This window comes from Haliotis cracherodii, unplaced genomic scaffold, assembly GCF_022045235.1.
Source record: "Haliotis cracherodii isolate W230 unplaced genomic scaffold, xgHalCrac1.p SCAF_19, whole genome shotgun sequence".
Taxonomy (NCBI): Eukaryota; Metazoa; Mollusca; class Gastropoda; order Lepetellida; family Haliotidae; genus Haliotis; species Haliotis cracherodii.
In genome coordinates, this window is record NW_027266274.1 from 4986285 (window position 1) to 5008757 (window position 22473).

Here is a 22473-nt window from a genome sequence, read left to right on the forward strand (position 1 = left end):
TGAATTCAACGTTATTGTGAATATTTTAACGTCATGTGAATAACGAGCTTCGGAACTAACGAACATATATCAGTGTTCTTGAAATTCGTTATATCCGGAATTGACTGTTGTTCACTCGAATTTATTACAACACACAAGACCCAATCAGTATGTACGTGTCCTATAATTATCGGAACCAATTGTAGTTCACACTCTATTGTCACCTGACATAAAAAAATTATGAGATTTTTTACATCGGTTTTATTGTTTAAGAGGTGCTTGGTCCTGACAAATTTACACCTCTAGTATGTATTATAGTTTAGTTGTCTGTTAAATCAATTTAAGTTATTGAAAATTAACTGCATGCATCACATGAAAACATTGCATAATTTACGGACAGTACATCGTTGATTCAAATTCCTTTTTTAATTGGGTTTGTCTTGTCAAATTAGACGTTTGAACCCTCAAGCAGACACTGTAGATGACAGATTTCTGGTCTTAGTTATTTCAATGTTTCAACAATGCTCTCATTAGCAAGAGACATCATTTATGTTACACGAGGCTTTAATTAGACATCTAGGCATGGGCGTGAAGTCACAATGATTTATATTTAGAATATGATTTCATAATAATTTTGAAATAATCGAACTTATTATTTAATCTAGCATTATATTTATTTCTTTGGTGGAATAGCTTCAGTGAGATTTATTTCAATTTTATATAAGGACATTTTAGGAAACTGAATTTCATTAGCACTTTAAACCTACCATCAACCTTATACACACATATACACAACCATCATAAATATCATAAAGAAAACATTTTGAATCAAAAACAGCTTTACAAAATAAGACAGTCAGCCAAATATATTTACATATTACACACTTCAAATAAAGTTTGTTCCACAGTGAGAATGTAAATCTGTACATCCACAATACAAGGTGCGCCAGGCATAAACTTGTATTACCAACGCGTTGTCAACGACAACGCAGAATTTCTGCGAGATGAAGTCCCAGCTGAAACGATTTCCATATAGTTCGGCGTCGCAGACTGTCTCAGTTATGCATCCTTAGAAGGTGCGGTGGGGTAGTCAAGTCTGTTTGTTGACATGTCATATAGTTCAAAGTGTGAAGCCTATTTTTATAGGTCCCGTTTTGTTTATAGGCGAAAACCTGAACCACTCACTCTAGTAATGATGGTTGAACAGATCGAGAGGCAACAAATATGACCACCGAGTCCGTTGCCTTAAATTGGTACCGCAAGTTCAGAAAGTGTTGCTAATGTTCTCAGATTTGTACATCCGATTGCTTCCGGTTACCACCAAAACACGAATTGCTGAACACCTTAGTGACAGGTCTCTAACCTTTGGGCACAGTTATGGCTAGAAAGGCTTTCAGTGGAACTGGAAATGCACGGTGAATCATCAATATTTGTTATCCTGGAACCTATGTCTCCTGCTATCACTCCATGCACTAGGCATGCTGGCGATGTAGGTTCCCCTAGTCCTTCAACATATCAGGTACATAGGGACAGTATGTAGAATCCCTGTGTAATGAGATAATATCTACATACAATACGTTATCCATTGTCTATCTGTTTCTGCAGGGATGATGCTATCAAAGCAGAGCTGTCTCTGTAATGAGCGCGATCATGTCCTCTTCGAACGCATGTCGGTCATGCAAGCTCTGGTAGAGAGCCGGCCTATCTGGATGTCCTTGGTGTGTTAGAAGCATCCCTTGTTGGCCTCGGACATGAAGACTGTGTTGATGGAGGGGAGGGGACCGGGGTCGCCGTAGGTGGAGGCCATATCGTGGTCCCCCGCCATCATCCCCGTCATGTTCAGGAAGTCTTCCCCCAGTTGGTGAACAGGCTGGTGAACTGGAACAATGAAGGTAGAAATGTGAGGTCATTGAACCAAGAACTGTTATACCACTAGTAAAGCATCTAAACCAACGACCTCTGAACAAACTAAACAACTGAGCTGGCATATGAATGGACATTTGTTGTTGTTTGTTGTTTAACGCCACACTCCAGTTCCAGCAATATTCCAGCTATATGATGGCTGTCTGTAAATAAATCGAATCTGGACCAGGCAATCCAGTGATTGATATCATGAGCATCGACCTACGTAATTTGGTTAAGATGACATGCATGAACCAAGTCAGCGAACCTGACCACGCGATCCTGTTAGTCGCCTCTTACGACAAGCATAGTCGCCTTTTACGGCAAGCATGGGCTGCTGAAGACCTACTCTACCCCGGATCTCCACGGGTTGTATTGGTAATGAGAGTTGGGGATTCTGTATAGACGTGTGGATGGGATTCTGGATCTTAATGGGTTCAGTAGACAGTAAAGGAACAAAGCCAACGAACTGTGACAATAATAAACAACTGAAAAGTAACATCACTGAACAGATAAATAATTTAGCTAAACAAATGAATCGTGACCTTGTAACACTGACTTGTAATTTTGTCATAATTAAAAGGATAAGTAACTAAACCAAGTCTGGCAATGATAAATACCCGGGCGGTACATCAAGGAAAACTCAGCATTGGTCTGTTACAGTTAAAACGTATTAACATCATCCGACAGCGGACTGAAAAAACACCTGAATTGCTGTACGCTATTTATCTGATGTGCGCGTGAAGGTACATACGTATATGTATTTATTATATACTTCAGTGTGAAAGACTGAGTTTTCTGAAGTTGAGAAAAGTGATATTTTCATTGCAGTGAACATAACACTTGATATTTCACTGCAGTGAAAAAAACACCTGATATTTCACTGCAGTTAACATAACACGTTGACGGAACTATGTTGACATATAATGACAGATGGTCATTTAAGTAGTTAATACCGATTCTTACCGTTTGTTATTTTGTTGAAAATGATTTGTATTAAACTGTGAATTTCTCTTCTTAGTTATCAGTCGATACTTTACGTTTCGCAAAGCGCCATTTTGTTACTTGAATTGCGTGTATTCTTTGCTTCGAACAACCGTCTCATTGATTTGAAATTTATTTTTTGATGAAGTTGATTTTGTATATAATCATATCCAAATGTATACTAAAGAATTTTAGTGACATCAAATATTTTTGGTTACTTTTGTTTATATTTTTTAAGATTTAGCAAAGACGGAACTACATTTTTAGTCGTACTTACAGGGGGTGGAAAACCGTCCATGTGTTATATATATGTAGGGAGAATTTACGCATGGAGGTTTTACATTTGTAATGAAATAATTTAATCTTCCTGCAGACAACTACACCAAAAGTATGTAATAAATAGGATATTTCATGTGTCGAGTGAAATATCATGTTTCTCTCATCTCTTGACGGGGGGAAAGGTGTGAAAATATCTCCTTTCACCCCGTCACTCGGTGAGAGAAACATGATATTTCACTCGACATATGAAATATCCTCTATATATACATACATACACATGTAATACTAAAGCATACTTTTTTGACCAGAAAACCTTCACAGTAAATGGTCAAGTTCGGATTCTCTGGCCTAAAAGATCCCAGCATTTCGTACTTGTTAACCGACTAACACTATTTGACCTGGCTAATTGAATGGATGATACTGTCAACCACTAGTTTGTAGACTATGGTAATGACAGCCATGGTGATGCTGCTAGAATATTGATGACTGTTGGGTCTAGCAAGATTAACTCACTCACTTTAATGTAAAGGTGTCTTGATCTAAGAATTAAGTTGGAATAAAACTTCGGTGAAGACCAAACTGATTTGAAAATAAGAATTTTCCCCTGAGACGTACGAGGACTGATATTCGAAATTAGACTAGCTCGAGTTTTTTACAACATGACTGGCTTTCAACATATCCTAGTACAGTGAGTCGGGACGGTCGGGTAGCCTAGTGGTTAAAACGTTCGCTCGTCACGCCGAAGACCCGGGTTCGATTCCCGACATGGGTACAATGTGTGAAGCCCATTTCTGGTGACCCCCGCCGTGATATTGCTGCAATATTGCTAAAAGCGGCGCAAAACCATACTCACTCATTTACTAGTACAGTGAGTCAGTAAGTGAGTGCATGGCCACATGTAACACCAAAGTTTCAGCTATTTACAGCCATTGATGTTGGTCACCCGAATCATTGATCACGACCAACAAAGCTTTGAAATATCATTGTGTTTACTCCTCACCTGCATGAGGTGGGGTGTGGCAGGTGGCTGGGCTCCCGTTTCCATACATAGAAGTCGGGTCCTTTGATCTGTGAGGCCGTTCCAGGATGTAGGGGGGTGCGTCCCCGATATCGGTTGGGTAGTGAGTGGGCGTGGGCCTCTGTTGGATCACCGACACGTGCTCTACAAGCTTTGGCTGAGGGTAGGAGGGACCCCCGAAAAAGTCTGAAAACAGTAAACTTTGTGTTGAATTATACAGAAATATACATACACCATTTCTTAATTTGTCAGATATAACATACATCTAGTCGTTTTGAAAGATACTGTTCGGAAAATGGCAAGAAAATTATTGAAAGAGAATCAAAACGTTTTACCCCTAATTACACCAAACGTAAATGAAAAATACACATATCAGCCAAATATTACCTTCATAGCCACATATATTTGTGGTTAACGCTGCTTAGAAAGTGATGCAGATAGCAGACGTAAGGTGTTGACAAATCAAGGATTATAATCAGGGAAAATCTGGGATTCGAGACCACAACCAACATATCCCAGCACAACTAAGGGACACAACTCTGCACAGCGAGCCCGTGTCCTCTACAATTATCAAAGACTAAATTGGGGAAGGTCTTCCGATAAGGAAACAATGAAAGTAAACGTTACTCTGGAAGCATAATGCCAGAGAACATTTTCAACTTTGAGTTTGCAAAATTCAAAGCAATTTTAATTTAATCAAATTGTTAAAATATACACATATATACATGAAGAAGTAGCCAACAGCGTTATTTCTTACCTTGGTTCTGGTAGCCTCCAGTGGTGTTGAAAGCAGACGTACTTTGTACAACATTAAATGCGCTTCCGCTTCCAGTTGAACTGTTGTTATGAGACGAGTAGTTTGATTGGCTCACTGGTGGGTATCCCGTCATGCTAGAAGAGGGGTAGTACGCATCCACGGGAAACTGCTGCTCGGGGTAGCTGTACGGCTCCATGTCGTTCTTCAGGTTGTAGGGACTGGGGCTGTAGGGCAGGGAGTTGGGGGGACCCCTGAACGCTGCACCGTAGGAGACTGGGGGGTATGCCACCGGACCCATGTATGATGCGTTGCCGGGGCCATAATCACTGTGTTGAGCTGTTACGAAAAGAAAAGAAAAGAGAAATGAAACGATTCTTGCTCTGGGGTTAACCGAAATTACAGTTACGCTGATAAGAACTCGGAACTCGAAGTAAATTAATGCATTTCGTCTTAAACGGTATTTCGAGTTAAATGGAGATGGAATTAAAGAGGTTTTGCTGAATATGAAACATTTGCTTCTAATTATGCTTCAATGTTTTTATTAATACCGACAATGTTTCTTTAACATCAATTGGACGTTTCTGTGAAAATCTAAACCAGAGCTGAAGCTATATATCATCGGTTCAATGTGTTAACGAAATTTCCGAGATGCCATTTAGCCGTGTAATTCCCGATGAGTTTAATTGCACTATTAAATGAAACTTCAAGTAGGCCAATAATCATTTTTCTATTATTTTTAACACAAAAATTATCTTCTATTTTTAAAGAGAACCGATCCTACGTTTTGGGAAATGAGAACAAGTCTTGGTTTGTTTTACACCGCGCACAGAAATATTCCACCGGAATGACGGAGTCTTGACATGACAATCCAGTGATCACGCCGTCCGGGTACGATGACGCGCAAGTCACCCAGCCAGACCACCCGATCTATTTGGTAGCCTCTTACGACCAGCATACAACCAGCATAGAAGAACCAAACAGAAGAAGCAGAAGTGATGGATTACCTAGGTATGCGTTGGTATGCGTTGGGTTGTAGCCCATGTTGTTCTGGTTGATGACGGAGGTGCGGATGGGGTTGACCACGATGGGGGAGATTGGAGGCGTTAACATTTGATTGTTGCCGGCAGAGGCAGTCTACAAAGTGAAGAACATGATTATTAACGGTACCATTAGTTTCCGGTGTGGTCCTTTACTATTGACACACTTACTTAATCATTATGACACACGCTCCCAGACACACACACAGACACACACATAGGCACATATACACAGACACACACATAGAGAAAGACACACACAGACACACACATAGAGACACAGACACACACATAGAGACACAGACACACACATATAGAGACAGACACACACATATAGGCACAGACACACACATAGAGACACAGACACACACATAGAGACACAGTCACACACATAGAGACACAGTCACACACAGACACACACATAGAGACAGACACACACAGACACACACATATAGACACAGACACACACATAGAGACAGACATACACATAGGCACATATACACAGACACACACACAGAGACACAGACACACAAAGACAAACACATAGAGAAACAGACACACACATATAGGCACAGACACACACATAGAGACACAGTCACACACATATAGGCACAGACACACACATAGAGACACAGTCACACACAGACACACACATAGAGACAGACACACACAGACACACACATATAGACACAGACACACACATAGAGACAGACATACACATAGGCACATATACACAGACACACACACAGAGACACAGACACACAAAGACAAACACATAGAGAAACAGACACACACATATAGGCACAGACACACACATAGAGACACAGTCACACACATATAGGCACAGACACACACATAGAGACACAGTCACACACAGACACACACATAGAGACAGACACACACAGACACACACATATAGACACAGACACACACATAGAGACAGACATACACATAGGCACATATACACAGACACACACACAGAGACACAGACACACAAAGACAAACACATAGAGAAACAGACATACACATAGAGACACAGACACACACATAGAGACACAGTCACACACATAGAGACACAAACACACACAGACACACACATAGAGACACAGTCACACACAAACGGACACAGACACACGCATAGGGACACACACATAAAAACAGACACGGACACACACCGGCACTCAAACAGACACACACATAGAGACACACACAGAAACATACACACACGGACACACAGAGAAACACCGACAGAGACTCATACACACAGAGACAGAAACAAACACACACTCACCAGGAGCCACATAAACACACCCACATACACACACAGACACACAGATACACATATATGCCACATACTACACAGACACACATACACACAGAGAAACACAGATACACACACCAGGAGACCCAGCACATATATGCCAGATACGACACGTACCATGGAGGTGAGTGAACTGAGGTGCGGGGAGATGGGATAGGGGTCACGGTTGTGCATGGGGTTGTAGTGTCCGTCTGGGTCAAGGTAGTTCTCGCGCTTCACACTTCCGGGTCTCGAAGGATTGTTCCTGTTTGGGTTGGCGACAAAACACGTGCTTGGTCCTTGAGCAAGAATAGGTTTCGTGCCTTGGTCATCTGAAATGGCATTGAATTGATCAGTGATATTGCGCGTAGTATTTGGAGTTCTATAGCATTGTTTTGCAGTGCTGTATTTGTGTTATCAGATATGTTATCAACAAAATGGTTGGTTGTTCTGAAAGTTGCAGAGACCCTTCTCGGCTTCGCGCGTGTCTTCGTGTCATCTGTGTATGTCCACCTACCCAGCTTCATGTGTGTTCCCTTGCCTGGCTTCATGTGTGTGTCCATCTACCTGGCTTCATGTGTGTGTCCATCTACCTGGCTTCATGTGTGTGTCCACCTACCTGGCTTCATGTGTGTGTCCACCTACCTGGCTTCATGTGTGTGTCCACCTACCTGGCTTCATGTGTGTGTCCACCTACCCAGCTTCATGTGTGTTCCCTTGCCTGGCTTCATGTGTGTGTCCACCTACCTGGCTTCATGTGTGTGTCCACCTACCTGGCTTCACGTGTGTTCCCTTGCCTGGCTTCATGTGTGTGTCCACCTACCCAGCTTCATGTGTGTTCCCTTGCCTGGCTTCATGTGTGTGTCCACCTACCTGGCTTCATGTGTGTGTCCACCTACCTGGCTTCACGTGTGAGTCCTTCTACCCGGCTTCACGTGTGTGTCCATCTACCTGGCTTCATGTGTGTGTCCACCTACCTGGCTTCATGTTTGAGTCCTTCAACCCGGCTTCACGTGTGTGTCCACCTACCTGGCTTCATGTGTGTGTCCATCTACCTGGCTTCATGTGTGTGTCCATCTACCTGGCTTCACGTGTGAGTCCATCTACCTGGCTTCATGTGTGTGTCCACCTACCTGGCTTCATGTGTGTGTCCATCTACCTGGCTTCACGTGTGTGTCCACCTACCCAGCTTCATGTGTGTGTCCACCCACCTGGCTTCACGTGTGAGTCCTTCTACCCGGCTTCACGTGTGAGTCCACCTACCCAGCTTCATGTGTGTGTCCTTCTACCTGGCTTCACGTGTGAGTCCACCTACCCAGCTTCATGTGTGTGTCCATCTACCTGGCTTCACGTGTGAGTCCACCTACCTGGCTTCATGTGTGTGTCCTACCTGGCTTCATGTGTGTGTCCTACCTGGCTCCATCTGTGAGTCCACCTACCTGGCTTCATGTGTTTGTCCAGCAGTGTCTGCAGCTCCGCCTCCTTCTCGTTGTGAAGCTGAGACTCCACGGCCAGGAGGACGTACTCATCCAGCAGCATCCGGATCAGGTGAAAGGAGCCTGTCATGACGTACCATTAGTTACTCAGACATACCCTGTTTAGCTACAATGCGCTCTTTGCGTTAATACTGTTTCAAGTCCATAATTAGGGGTTACCTACGGAAGCCTTTTAGAGCCCCTTGTTTCTTTCGTTTTTTTCTTCTTGAAATTTCAAGATAATAAGTTGAAATTGCACGATATATACGTTGAAAGTGCAAGTTAAAATCTAAAGTTTAACTAAGATGTACTATGCGTTTTATTTTGACGTAAAAATGAATACCTATGCTACAGCATTTGTCAGTCATGACAATAGACATTTATTTTACTTTGAGAGAATTGTATAGACAACGTTAGACACTGATAATCAGCTTGTACTACTGTACACTAAAGATTCCATCATTTAACATAAACGGCACCACACGTGGTTTGCTTACCGAAACTTTGAGCGTTGTTTAATGTCAAATTGTGCATGACTCTTGCTCCAAAGAAAGACCACTTCAAGAGAAATTCTTGTGCTCGTTTCTTAAAGGATCTTCCATTTTGTTTACTCGGCTGAAAGAAAAAGTGACCATTAGAACACATGTAAATACTATTGAGAATACGCTACCTTAAAAAGTATGATAATATATTTTATGACGATTTTGCCGAGTGAGTGTTGTGATTTTGAGATGAGGTCCCAGCAGACTTATTGACCAGTGTGGTCTAGAACAGGTAAGCCAATGATCGATCATGTGAGTGTCACAACAGTCACAAAGTATGGTTCATCTGGAGTATCCAGCTGTGACTGTCTGACAACATCACAGGGTGTGGTTTATCTGGGTTACCCAGCTGTGACTGTCTGACAACATCACAGGGTGTGGTTTATCTGGGACACCCAGCTGTGACTGTCTGACAACATCACAAGGTGTGGTTTATCTGGGACACCCAGCTGTGACTGTCTGACAACATCACAAGGTGTGGTTTATCTGGGGTACCCAACTGTGACTGTCTGACAACATCACAGGGTGTGGTTTATCTGGGACACCCAGCTGTGACTGTCTGACAACATCACAAGGTGTGGTTTATCTGGGGTACCCAACTGTGACTGTCTGACAACATCACAAGGTGTTGTTTATCTGGAGTACCCAGTTGTGACTGTCTGACAACATCACAAGGTGTGGTTTATCTGGGGTATCCAGCTGTGACTGTCTGACAACATCACAAGGTGTGGTTTATCTGGGGTACCCACCTGTGACTGTCTGACAACATCACAAGGTGTGGTTTATCTGAAACACCCAGCTGTGACTGTCTGACAACATCACAAGGTGTGGTTTATCTGGGGTATCCAGCTATGACTGTCTGACAGCATCACAGGGTGTGGTTTATCTGGGGTACCCACCTGTGACTGTCTGACAACATCACAAGGTGTGGTTTATCTGAAACACCCAGCTGTGACTGTCTGACAACATCACAAGGTGTGGTGTATCTGGGGTACCCAGTTGTGACTGTCTGACATCATCACAAGGTGTGGTTTATCTGGGACACCCAGTTGTGACTGTCTGACAACATCACAAGGTGTGGTTTATCTGGGACACCCAGCTGTGACTGTCTGACAACATCACAAGGTGTGGTTTATCTGGGGTACCCACCTGGTTCTGTCTGACAACATCACAAGGTGTGGTTTATCTGGGACACCCAGCTGTGACTGTCTGACAACATCACAAGGTGTGGTTTACCTGGGGTACCCAGCTGTGACTGTCTGACAACATCACAAGGTGTGGTTTATCTGGGACACCCAGCTGTGACTGTCTGACAACATCACAAGGTGTGGTTTATCTGGAACACCCAGCTGTGACTGTCTGACAACATCACAGGGTGTGGTTTATCTGGGGTATCCAGCTGTGACTGTCTGACAACATCACAAGGTGTGGTTTATCTGGGTTACCCAGGTGTGCCTGTCTGACATCATCACAAAGTGTGGTTTATCTGGGGTACCCAACTGTGACTGTCTGACAACATCACAAGGTGTGGTTTATCTGGGACACCCAGCTGTGACTGTCTGACAACATCACAGGGTGTGGTTTATCTGGGGTACCCAGCTGTGACTTTCTGGCAAAATGAAAGTGTGAGGTTTATATAGGATTCCTGCAATGATTCGCCTTTACCGAAGTACTGCATTATCTGAGGTACAAAGATGTCACTGTGTCTGACAACAGTTCTGGAATATAGGGTACCGGTATATCATTGGTACCAAGCTGCAACTGTGTGTGACAACTGTGCTGGTTTGTCCGGCATTTCTGTGTCTGATTCAGATTCGATTGCTTGCAACCGACACCACATAGTTCCAACACCTTTGAATTCACCGTTTCCATCTTTCGCTCGTTTACCGCAGAATGTAAATGAAGCGGACTTAAAATCCCCACCACGCTTTCACCGCAGCTCCTTCGCCGTGACACCGCGTTGCGTGGACTCTGCACGCACCATCAAGGGGCCCCTTCACCTGGAGGTTTTGCGTGTTCGAGTAGCAGCTTTTTCTCATTCTCCCTGTCAGATGTAGGACTCGATGGGATATAGGAGCTAACGGCGGGCGCCTAGTCTTCCCGACACCCACTTCAAGGGATATTGGCGTGCATGCTATTCCATAAACAGGGAAATAGCCTGACATTTAAATCAATATTAAACTTTGTTTCAACGCGAAACCAAGACTGAACAAGTTATATGCATTAAAGTATGTTTTTAAAGTATGCACTCTGCGTGTGTAAGCACTTGGGACTTAAACAGACATACTGGGTGTCGTAACATGTGTTTGCATGTCCGTTAGTTTTATGAACTGCTAAACATGACATGGAATCACGAATTCTTTTGAACGGTATTCATGCATTTAAATCCATAATTATCATGTTTGATCATGAATATTGTTTGTTGCATAAATTTTAATACATTACATGAAATCATGATTGTTTTTTCAATGTTCGTGAATTGACATATGCTAATAATACACAAACCTACACAATATTTTGACATGAAATGATGAATAATTTTCGTACGCATAGGTTTATTTACAATACGTTTTAAGCATTAATATGTCAGCCTCGTTTTCAAAAGAAAATGTGAAAAGTGACAAGAAATTGTAAAAATGTTAATGAAATATTGGTATTTATTTATAATGCAATTTAAAACAATTGCCAAATACTGGCCATGTCTTTAGTCTTAAATATTTGAAATTATTAATATATATTTAACAGATATATGCTTTCGTCTACATATCACATTGATATCGTTATCCCTTTGTTCAAAGCGTTGTATTTGATTTCGCCCTGGTTTCGGTGAATTATTTCCTTGGCTATATCCGATGTCATGTCGTTAGTATACTGCGACTGTTTAAAAAACCCATCGTCCGACTAAAAAAAACAAACAAACACAAAAAAGCCCCCTTTTTTTTTACTTTCATTACATTATACAGGATATTCATTTTCAGAAAGACATAACCAACGTTTAAGGGTAGATGCAATTATTGTTCGAGAGTAAACATATTTTATTTATACTGCAGAACAATGCCCTTTGCATTTTTATCAAACCCTGTACTTCAACTTACTCAACGAACAAACAAGTTTCCTACCGACTAACCCTTTTTTTGAAATTTATGAAATCGAAACCACTTAAATTTAACGTTAAATTCTGTATAATGTTTCAGTTTCAGAATAATTTGAAGTAAGGGTGTTCTTCAGTGACGCTTCTCACACCATAAGAGGTATTATTTATTCGCCAGCTTGTTGTTCCTAAATTTCACCCGTACTAAAATATAATAACCCTATCCCCGATTTAACAAGATTAACCCCTCTATGTCAGTATATCTATAGCATCTTGATTGATGGCCGCGCACCACCAATACCCGAGTCGCGAACTTCAACAAGAGTTATCACCCACACTCCATGCAGAATGACATAATCCCTTCTCAACCCAGACAAACCTTCACCACCAAACCACCGCTGTGGAAGATGATATTCTTAATACACACGCGCCATATAAGCGAATTGAGAATGCGATAGTTAAAACGTGAAAACAAGCCGACTAAATACGAATAATATCATGTCTTAACACTTCAGCCTTTGCTTGCGGATCACAGGCACTCGAAAGAGTCCATTTAAGCCCGATTATGCTTTGGGTTTTTTCCTTGTACAATGACTCCCTCTATCAATATTTGCCAACGGTACCGAAAATATTCGTTGGCTTTTATAACCCTCTGAATTTGTTTGGTGCGATTTAAAAGTCCTGGACGATCTAAGTCCTCTCTAAAAGGGTCTAAGTTGTCCCCTTAAAGCCAAATTAGGAGGGTTGGAGTAATCCTTTAAATACTTTACTTAAAAGCTTACACTGTTATGGGGAGATACATATGTAATCACGCGTCAGACTAAAGTCGCTGTGGCCTACCTAATGGGTTGGTAAGTGAGTTGTGTAGATGGTCGTTCGATAACAACATGAGGGCTCCTTATTGTTCAAATAACGCCGTTGCTTGGATTAAAGTAACAAAAACAATTCAAATATCACTTGTATTTATTTGAGAGCTGTGTTATTCAGTTTAGGAATAAACTAAACAAATAATTACAATTTGCATTCTAGAAGTCCAGAACAAAGGCTTACGACAACAAGACACATTTGAAAGACTCTCGACTTGCTATTGATGTTGGTGTTCGTGCAAAACAACCAATGTGTCAGTAATCGGTTTGATTGATCGATGATCACTCGGTTTACAGTGTCTCCATAGCATCGAGTCAAGATTATGAACTGTGTCTGTGGTGATCTACTTTACTTATTGACCAACCGTTTTATCTACTAATAGGGGGGAGGGGGGGGGGGGGGGAGGTTGGGTTGGGGATGTTTGTTCGTGGGCAGGTTATGCCTTCGGTCACGTAATTTATTTTGACAGGATAAACAACATGTTTAGCAAACAAAACCTGGTTTCTAGCATTTTTTGGAAAATATCTTTTCAAATCAATCCTAGACCCAAGATTCTGACCGTGTTGTATATCTCTGATGGAGAATGAAAGTAACTTCTTGTGTGATGAGCAATAAAAAATTGAAATTTGAAACTTTTAAACCCTTTGAATTTTTACATCGCCTATTGCAATTCTCGTCAGTCTCTACACAACGCAACATATGTACACATGAGGTAGGACGTTTGATTAATGAGCTTAACATTACACAATGATAAATAAAACGATCTGTTACCTTTGCCTCAAGTATATAGCAAGGTTGATGAAAGGGGGGTTCAGTTTAAAGAGGTGAGTGTCTAGGGAGAGCGTACCTTGATGACCTTTTGCTCCACCACTGTGTCAAGCCACTCGGTGAACGCCTCTACGGTAGCCTGTTTACGTAACAATTCTTTAAACTCTCGTAAAACTGCAACAAATATAAAAAGATATCTTAACAGTGATGCATAAAATGAAGTAGCACGATATAATTATATCATTTGGGGATATTTGGGGTCTCTTTTGGCCCCGGTGTGCCCAACAAGGCTGCCTTTTCTGCCGGGGCGTCTTCTCAGTGATGTATTGTCTATCCCTGACTCCCAACAGTGTTTGCCTATACTACCAGGAATTCCCCAGAGGGTGACCTGTTCTACCATTAATTCCCCTGAGGGTGACCCGTTCTGTTATGAATTCCCCAGAGGTGCCCTGTTCTACCATTTATTCCCCAGAGGGTGACCTGCTCTGTCATCAATTCCCCAGAGGGTACCCTGTTCTGTCATGAATTCCCCAGAAGGTGCCCTGTTCTACCATTTATTCCCCTGAGGGTGACCTGTTCTGTCATGAATTCCCCAGAGGTGCCCTGTTCTGTCATGGATTCGCCAGAGGGTGACCTGTTCTGTCATGAATTCCCCAGAGGTGCCCTGTTCTGTCATGGATTCCCCATAGGTGACCTGTTCTGTCATGGATTCCCCACAGGGTGATCTGCTCTGTCATGAATTCCCCAGAGGTGACCTGTTCTGTCATGAATTCCCCAGAGGTGCCCTGTTCTGTCATGGATTCCCCACAGGGTGACCTGCTCTGTCATGGATTCCCCATAGGGTAACCTGTTCTGTCATAGATTCCCCTGAGGTGCCCCGTTCTGTCATGAATTCCCCAGAGGGTGACCTGTTCAGTCATAGATTCCCCTGAGGTGCCCTGTTCTGTCATGAATTCCTCAGAGGGTTCCCTGTTCTGTCATGAATTCCCCAGAGGTGCCCCGTTCTGTCATGAATTCCTCAGAGGGTGCCCTGTTCTGTCATAGATTCCCCTGAGGTGCCCCGTTCTGTCATGAATTCCCCAGAGGGTGACCAGTTCTGTCATAGATTCCCCAGAGGGTGACCTGTTCTCTCATCAGTTCCCCAGAGGGTGACCTTTTCTGTCATAGATTCCCCTGAGGGTGACCTGTTCTGTCATCAATTCCCCAGAGGGTACCCTGTTCTGTCATGAATTCCCCAGAAGGTGCCCTGTTCTACCATTTATTCCCCTGAGGGTGACCTGTTCTGTCATGAATTCCCCAGAGGGTGCCCTGTTCTGTCATGGATTCGCCAGAGGGTGCCCTGTTCTGTCATGGATTCCCCATAGGTGACCTGTTCTGTCATGAATTCCCCAGAGGTGCCCTGTTCTACCATTAATTCCGCTGAGGGTGACCCGTTCTGTCATGGATTCCCCAGAGGTGCCCTATTCTGCCATGAATTCCCCAGAGGTGCCCTGTTCTACCATTAATTTCGTTGAGGGTGACCTGTTCTGTCATGAATTCCCCAGAGGTGCCCTGTTCTGTCATGGATTCGCCAGAGGGTACCCTGTTCTGTCATGCATTCCCCATAGGTACCTGTTCTGTCATGAATTCCCCTGAGGGTGACCTGCTCTGTCATGGATTCCCCATAGGGTAACCTGTTCTGTCATAGATTCCCCAGAGGGTGACCTGTTCTGTCGTAGATTCCCCAGAGGGTGACCTGCTCTGTCATGGATTCCCCATAGGGTAACCTGTTCTGTCATAGATTCCCCTGAGGTGCCCCGTTCTGTCATGAATTCCTCAGAGGGTGCCCTGTTCTGTCATAGATTCCCCTGAGGTGCCCCGTTCTGTCACGAATTCCTCAGAGGGTGCCCTGTTCTGTCATAGATTCCCCTGAGGTGCCCCGTTCTGTCATGAATTCCCCAGAGGGTGACCAGTTCTGTCATAGATTCCCCAGAGGGTGACCTGTTCTCTCATCAGTTCCCCAGAGGGTGACCTTTTCTGTCATAGATTCCCCAGAGGGTGACCTGTTCTGTCGTAGATTCCCCAGAGGGAGAGCTGTTCTGTCGTAGATTCCCCAGAGGATGACCTGTTCTGTCATCAGTTCCCCAGAGGGTGACCTTTTCTGTCATAGATTCCCCAGAGGGTGACCTGTTCTGTCGTAGATTCCCCAGAGGGTGACCTGTTCTGTCAGAGAAGCCCCCAGAGGGTGAGCTGTTCTGTCATGGATTCCTCAGGTTTCTCTAGGATTTGCGTCGGTATTGGCGTGATATAGGATTTTGCAGTACGTTCGCAATTGAGTGAAAAAAATCTTTAAATAATATTTTCTTTAACTTAAATCAGATTCAGTTTGTGGACACAAAGACAGAAAAGAGAAAGAAGCACACAGAGTGACAGTGTTTTAAACGTACAAAAATACTTACTCTCTCGATACTTACATTCAGCGTTCACTTCCGTCTCCTCACCGTCTTTCGAGTTATTAAGTGCCTGAGAACCGATACTGCTGAGATCAATGCGATCAATATCGGCTATCGATTGATTGACTAGTTGAGCGTCGTAAAGGACTGGCCGAGCCGTCTGGGGGTATTCAATGCAACATGTTAATTGTTTATATTGTCAAACATATTCTCAAAGGAAAAGGAACAGTGACAACGTGATTTTTTTTGTTACATTGTGATTTTTATAATTCAAAAGTGATTTTCTTTTTTTACCCTCTACGCACAGAAATAGCATCAAACTAACCATGGCTCAGAGGAATCGAACTCGTATAGTTGGCGTGATAGTGCCAACGCTTGAACTACAAGGCTACGGTTATCAGTTAGGCGCAGCCATTGATCACGGCTTAAAATGGCGCTGATAGACCAAGGGTCATATTCGTGTCAAGTATCGAACTCTTAACTAGGAGCGTATAGCGTCGAGTGATCGATGAGTGAGTGAGTGAGTGTTTCAAATCAGTTTGAACAGTATTTGAGTTACACAACATGTCAGCTTAAAGAGGACCCGAAGCCCGAAAGGACACAGGTCTCGGACATTTATTACATTGGTGATAACAGCTATGTCGCTGACAAACAAGTCATAATCAGGTTGTTTCTTGGATTCGAACCTACATTCATTTCATTGTGGACCCAATCTGGTCGATTCGACCTACTCCATTACCTATATAAAACATCGGGCATCAATGGCGTATGGACATTGCAAGTCACTGTGTAAACGACTGAACAACAGATACCTCCGCATACAGTTCGCACTGCTGAAGACAAGTAGTTCCGTGCTTAACACAGACATTAGGCATACACTCTGACTTTAAGATAACAGCAAGCGGAAACAGTAACATTCAGTTCACAACAGTCGCCATTTTATGTTCTTGCATGTGATAGCCACGTGACGAAACTACTTCCAATATGGCGTCCTGCTAGAGCTGAGCGAGGTCCTTATTGGACTCAGTCAAGCCGTGTGATTGGGGCGTGACATCCGTGCCTACACAAGATAATGTGCGTGTTGCTCCTCACCTGGGCAAGATGAAGAAATGATGTTTGTCGTTTTAACGATGAGGCGAACCTCCTTGCTACCGGGAGTTTGTTGCTGGCGAGGACGTCAGGGAGGTTTTCTAGTGAAGTTGTTACCCAATTCTCCCAGTGCTTGGCGAAATTCCTGATATCACATAGCAGCCTATAGGGAAGAACATGGCAATAAGCTGGAAACGCATTAAAACAAAAAGAGCATCTGACATCATCGTGCGAGCCATATACATGTATGTACGTTTTCGTTTTCTGGTAGGTCAATATCCGAATTTTTGTTCCGGTAAAAAGTCCGGTTTTGATTTTGGATCTGTTGCTATCAGGCCTGTCCGGTTTTAATAGAAAAGTTATAATTCTTTGCCAAAACTATGCTGCCGTATGTGCTGGCCGGTTTCAATAAGTTTGTTCTGATTTCTTACAAAACAATGGGAATTGATCCATGAAGTGATTTCATTAGTAAGACGTTGTCACAGGAGTTCAGATGGTATTCTACTGCACAGCTTTAGTTGTACGTTCCCGACTCGCAAGGATATATGCCTGTTATTATACATTCTACCATGAATGTGGTAGATACTTGATTTTGAATGGTTAATCAGAGGTATCAAATCACAATAAGCCCCCTCTGTTTGAAACAGCCGATTTGACGGCCACATCACCGCGGAAGCTAACATTTTTAGAAAAGTTCTTCTTTCACAGTCATTGTCGGTAGGCATACTATACATTTATATACCGCCCTTATCCAGATACTAGTATCTGCTCATATGTGGTGTATTTCGCAATCAGCGTCATTCTGGTAAACAATTTGCGACGCGAAAGACAACAAGACCACCTGTGTCCAGGTAAAAAGAAAAAAAACACATAAAAAAACTACTTACGTTTCGGGCATTTCTTGCATTGTAGCTGGAATCAACACTTCTGTTAAAACCTGAAATTTAAAAAAACAACCAAACATCAGTATGAAATGATACTTAGAAATGTGTTACCCAAACGAAACGGTGTTCACGAATATCTTAGAGACTGTTGCACAAAGGTTGATTGATCAGGGTTACTGACATTGAAATATTTCCAAATTTGACGCATACGATGCAATTCTTAGTTTGACTTGTTCATATGTTCAGGTGAACAATTGCCTTGCCTTTGCATGTGTTTGTGATATATGCCCTGGTTGAACAGGTTTCACTTTAATGAGTCTTTCTAGATCACACATTTTTCCCCTTTTGTAAAAACTGACATCATGGTAGCCGTTCTTAACATGTCCCTGCTTAAATGTCCAACCTATGTACAGGCATGCTGAAAGTGAGAATGCTGGAAGTTGTCGAAAGCTGCATTGTTGTTTGAATAAAGGTGTTTGTGCATTTCTCATCTCGCGAATGACAAGGACTGACCTTGAACAAAATGGAGTCACACACACAGATGATGTCAATGATGACGGGGTTCTCCACCAGGGGGAGCAGGTGTTCCGGAAGTCCCTGCCAGAAGTGCAACAGGAAGTTCTGAATCTGGAAACAAGAGGGCGCAGGATGAAGAATCAAAGGATGCTCGGATCAAAATAAAATAAAATTTCAAGTCATTCGCAATTATCTAGAAGAGTTCCACCAACATTTTTGTCTCATCACCATGGTTACCATTCCAATGTTTTTACCTACTTAATAGTTCTTATGTTTTTTTTATAATATTATACAAATCGGAATCGATCTGGTATATTTGCATCATCTGGTTGAAAATAAATATGAAATATTGTGGTAAACGTTCTTTTGTATATTTATGAATTACAAAAATAAATGAAAATATGCACGTTCTGTTTATAATTGCACTGTGCCGCTTTGCCCACTAATATTTATATTTACTGTATGTTCTACTCCTTGCCTCCAAAACTACCGTTCTGTGTCTATTATATAACGCCAAACAAAATATGTTCATTTTCTTGTTTACACAATACATCACAAATAAAAACGCATGTGTAAATACATACTAAAATATATATCAAACAACATTTATATCGATCTTATAGTATGCCAGATAATAATAGTCATATACAATTTATTTACTAATTAATCATAGCCAGTGGGATGATATGTACATAGGTCCTCGATATTATTCATTTTCTCTGAGCGCATATTGCCTGCAGAACAACGCCAAATAGCAAAAGATAGCGTCAGGTATGGAAAATTGGACGCCGCCCACACCAAATACGGTCAAAATGGATAATTTATTACTATTTGGCTAGAACACGAGTACAGACGAGATTAGAACAGGGATGTGGGGGACGCTTGGTCCCATAGTTTCTCAATTAATCAACCCCAGTGTGCTAGAGGTCGGGTGATGCTATCTTTTCTGATAATAAATGGCGTCTGAAACGAACCTGGATTAATATCCGACGATTTGGTTGTTTGCCGACTTGAGCAGCATGTAATTATTAAGAATCATTACAGCCCGGGGGCAGATGCTGGTGTCAACGGTAGTTGCATGGAACATAGTATCATTGGACGAAACTATACCCGCAGGTAACGTTGAGATGTGGTAGTGTTGGTTGCATATTACTGATGTATGCATTTATGTGTGGAGAGATATAAAGAATGGTTGACTGTAAGAAATATACATTTTCTATCAAAGAAAAACAATATTTGCCCACATCGATTATGGGCACTAAAAATATAACATTTCGTCAGCTTAGGGTAAGTAGTCATTGATGGAGTTGTTTATGATGTATTTACTTCGATCTTTATAAGGTTAGGCTTCGGTTGTTTCTGACCCAGCGGCCAATGGGTCCCGCTTGGCATACAATAACCCGGGAAATGATTGTATAGCACGTTTTAAGGGATGTGTAAAGATGCATATATCATCATCATCATCATCATCATCATCTATTATTATTATTATTATTATTATTATTTACAGATTAAATTAGAAAATGCAGCAAAGAGGGTTTGGTTGATCCTGGCACAGTCAGAGTAGTTAGGCTCATCACAAGCTCAGGGCCCTTCCCAAGCTCAGGGCCCTTCCCTCTCTACACGCAGCCCAGACAGCGAATGGGACTTCTCCCAGGAAGCGCAGTCTAGTCGAAACCACCCAGAACTTGTCGGAGAATGACAGAAGGGTTGTATTCCTGGTAGCAACCCCGGGTGCACTCTCCCAATTTCAATCAACAGATTGGGAGGTACCAAACCTAAGGCACCGAGAACAATGGGTGGTAGGGCAACTTGGTACTTGGGATGCAAGCGTGACATTTAGAAAGCGAAGTCCGCATATTTGCCATGTTTTTCCTAATTGTGTCAATCACATTAGCGTCAAAGGGACGGAAAATATTATTATTATTAATATTATTATTTTTATTATTATTATCATCATAAAATGTATCTAAAAGGAGTTTGTAGTGTCCAGAAAAACTATGCCTGTGCTGTTATTTAATCAGTTACTATTTAAGAAGTTCACAGTTACATTTTTAATAGCTTTTACTATTTGCATCATTTAATTTTTCGAATCTGTCAAAAGTAGAACGGTTGGAATTTTTACTGTGTTATTTCCTAAGGCTTTCTTTCTGCGGCCCTTCACTCTCTTCGACCGGATCCGTAAATCGCTAAAAAAAACCTAAGAATTCTTTGTATAAGTCTTACCTCTTCAAAGTTTGAGTTTATTGCCGTATCTAGGATGCACTGACAGTGGGTTTTATACATCATTATGAACGTCTCCACCTGCAAATACAAGAACAGCATAATGAATCATGGGTCACGTATGTCTTTGTTTAAAGCGGCACTTAGATACATACCAGATATATCAATCACATATATGACGGACATAGTAATTACGGGGCATGTAAAGAACCGACTCTGGGCCCGACAAACAAGTGATTGAAGACACTCATTTCACACAACAATGCACTCCGTCAAGGCACACACACAATCCAAGTCACATCACCCGATCCTTATATATTATCAATTCTAAGAAATAACGCGGGAATGTCACTATATTAGTGTGATTGATGCATATTAATACTGAAATTTTGTCATGAATTATTAACTGCGCAGAATTATTCAGGTCAGATCCCCACAGTGAAACCATCACAAATTTTTCCTTCAAATCCCTCAGTAATTGAGATGGGTTTAACGCCGCTTTGAACAGTATTGCAGATATATCATGTCGTGTCAGCTTAATGTGGGAGGGAAGCCCGAATGTCTCTGACGTTTACAACTTTCGAGAAACCCACGGGCACGGGTATGGTGCTGACAAACCTAGAAACATAATCGGGGCTAACCGGGATTCGAACCCACGATTATAGGTTTCTGGAGTGCCCAAGGAACGCAACTCTGCACAGCGTATTGCGGCGCCTTTAGACGACTGGGCCACCCGTGCACCTTGCTCTGATGGAGAACTGGATGACACATAACGTCATGATATCTGGTTGATTCACTCCCATCAGGTCTACAGTTGTGACGCGATGAAGTGTGTACAGTGTATCTACACAAATCCCTCTACTATCGATTGAACATCGAGGCAACATGACAAGGCAGGATCGCGAATCTATGTGGATGGACACGCAACCCTGTGCACGCGCTCCGTGCCTTGCCGCTTCTTTTCTTATCAACGTCCACATCAAAGGGACGTCGACAGTCTTACCACGTTGCCTAGGGTACGCGCCACTCTCTGTCGGACCCTAGAGAATGTGGTTGAAGCTGCCAAATCCCTACTTAAATCGCGTGCTTAAATTTCATGGGGGAAAACTGCCATCAATGTCACGCTTCTCTCGATTCCATCTTAGGGACCTGGATGCGAAAGACAACGTCCAAACAAATGAGACTATAACCAATAGAGGAAATTATCTAAGGGAGTTTCTCACACTGCTCAACGGTCAACATGTTAAAGAATGGGTTGAGGAGATTCCGAAACATGTGAATATGCTGGACCATGTGTCTTTCTATAGTTAATATTGACTCCGCTACCGAA

At 42.4% G+C, this 22473-nt stretch overlaps 1 protein-coding gene across 1 annotated transcript in view; it reads right to left on the bottom strand.

Moving 5' to 3' along the window:
- Positions 1–1702: 1702 nt before the first annotated feature.
- LOC139467041 (DNA-binding protein RFX6-like) overlaps positions 1703–22473 on the bottom strand; it is a 78675-nt gene continuing 57904 nt past the window's right edge. The window contains exons 8-20 of the mRNA XM_071248753.1: positions 21147–21224; positions 18918–19031; positions 18408–18457; positions 17524–17683; positions 16438–16591; positions 14079–14173; positions 9229–9346; positions 8696–8815; positions 7395–7588; positions 5924–6053; positions 4920–5255; positions 4145–4348; positions 1703–1857 (exon numbers count right to left, since the gene is read on the bottom strand). Coding sequence (XP_071104854.1) covers positions 1703–1857; positions 4145–4348; positions 4920–5255; positions 5924–6053; positions 7395–7588; positions 8696–8815; positions 9229–9346; positions 14079–14173; positions 16438–16591; positions 17524–17683; positions 18408–18457; positions 18918–19031; positions 21147–21224 — 1908 coding nt within the window. The remainder of the gene's footprint in view (positions 1858–4144; positions 4349–4919; positions 5256–5923; positions 6054–7394; positions 7589–8695; positions 8816–9228; positions 9347–14078; positions 14174–16437; positions 16592–17523; positions 17684–18407; positions 18458–18917; positions 19032–21146; positions 21225–22473) is intronic.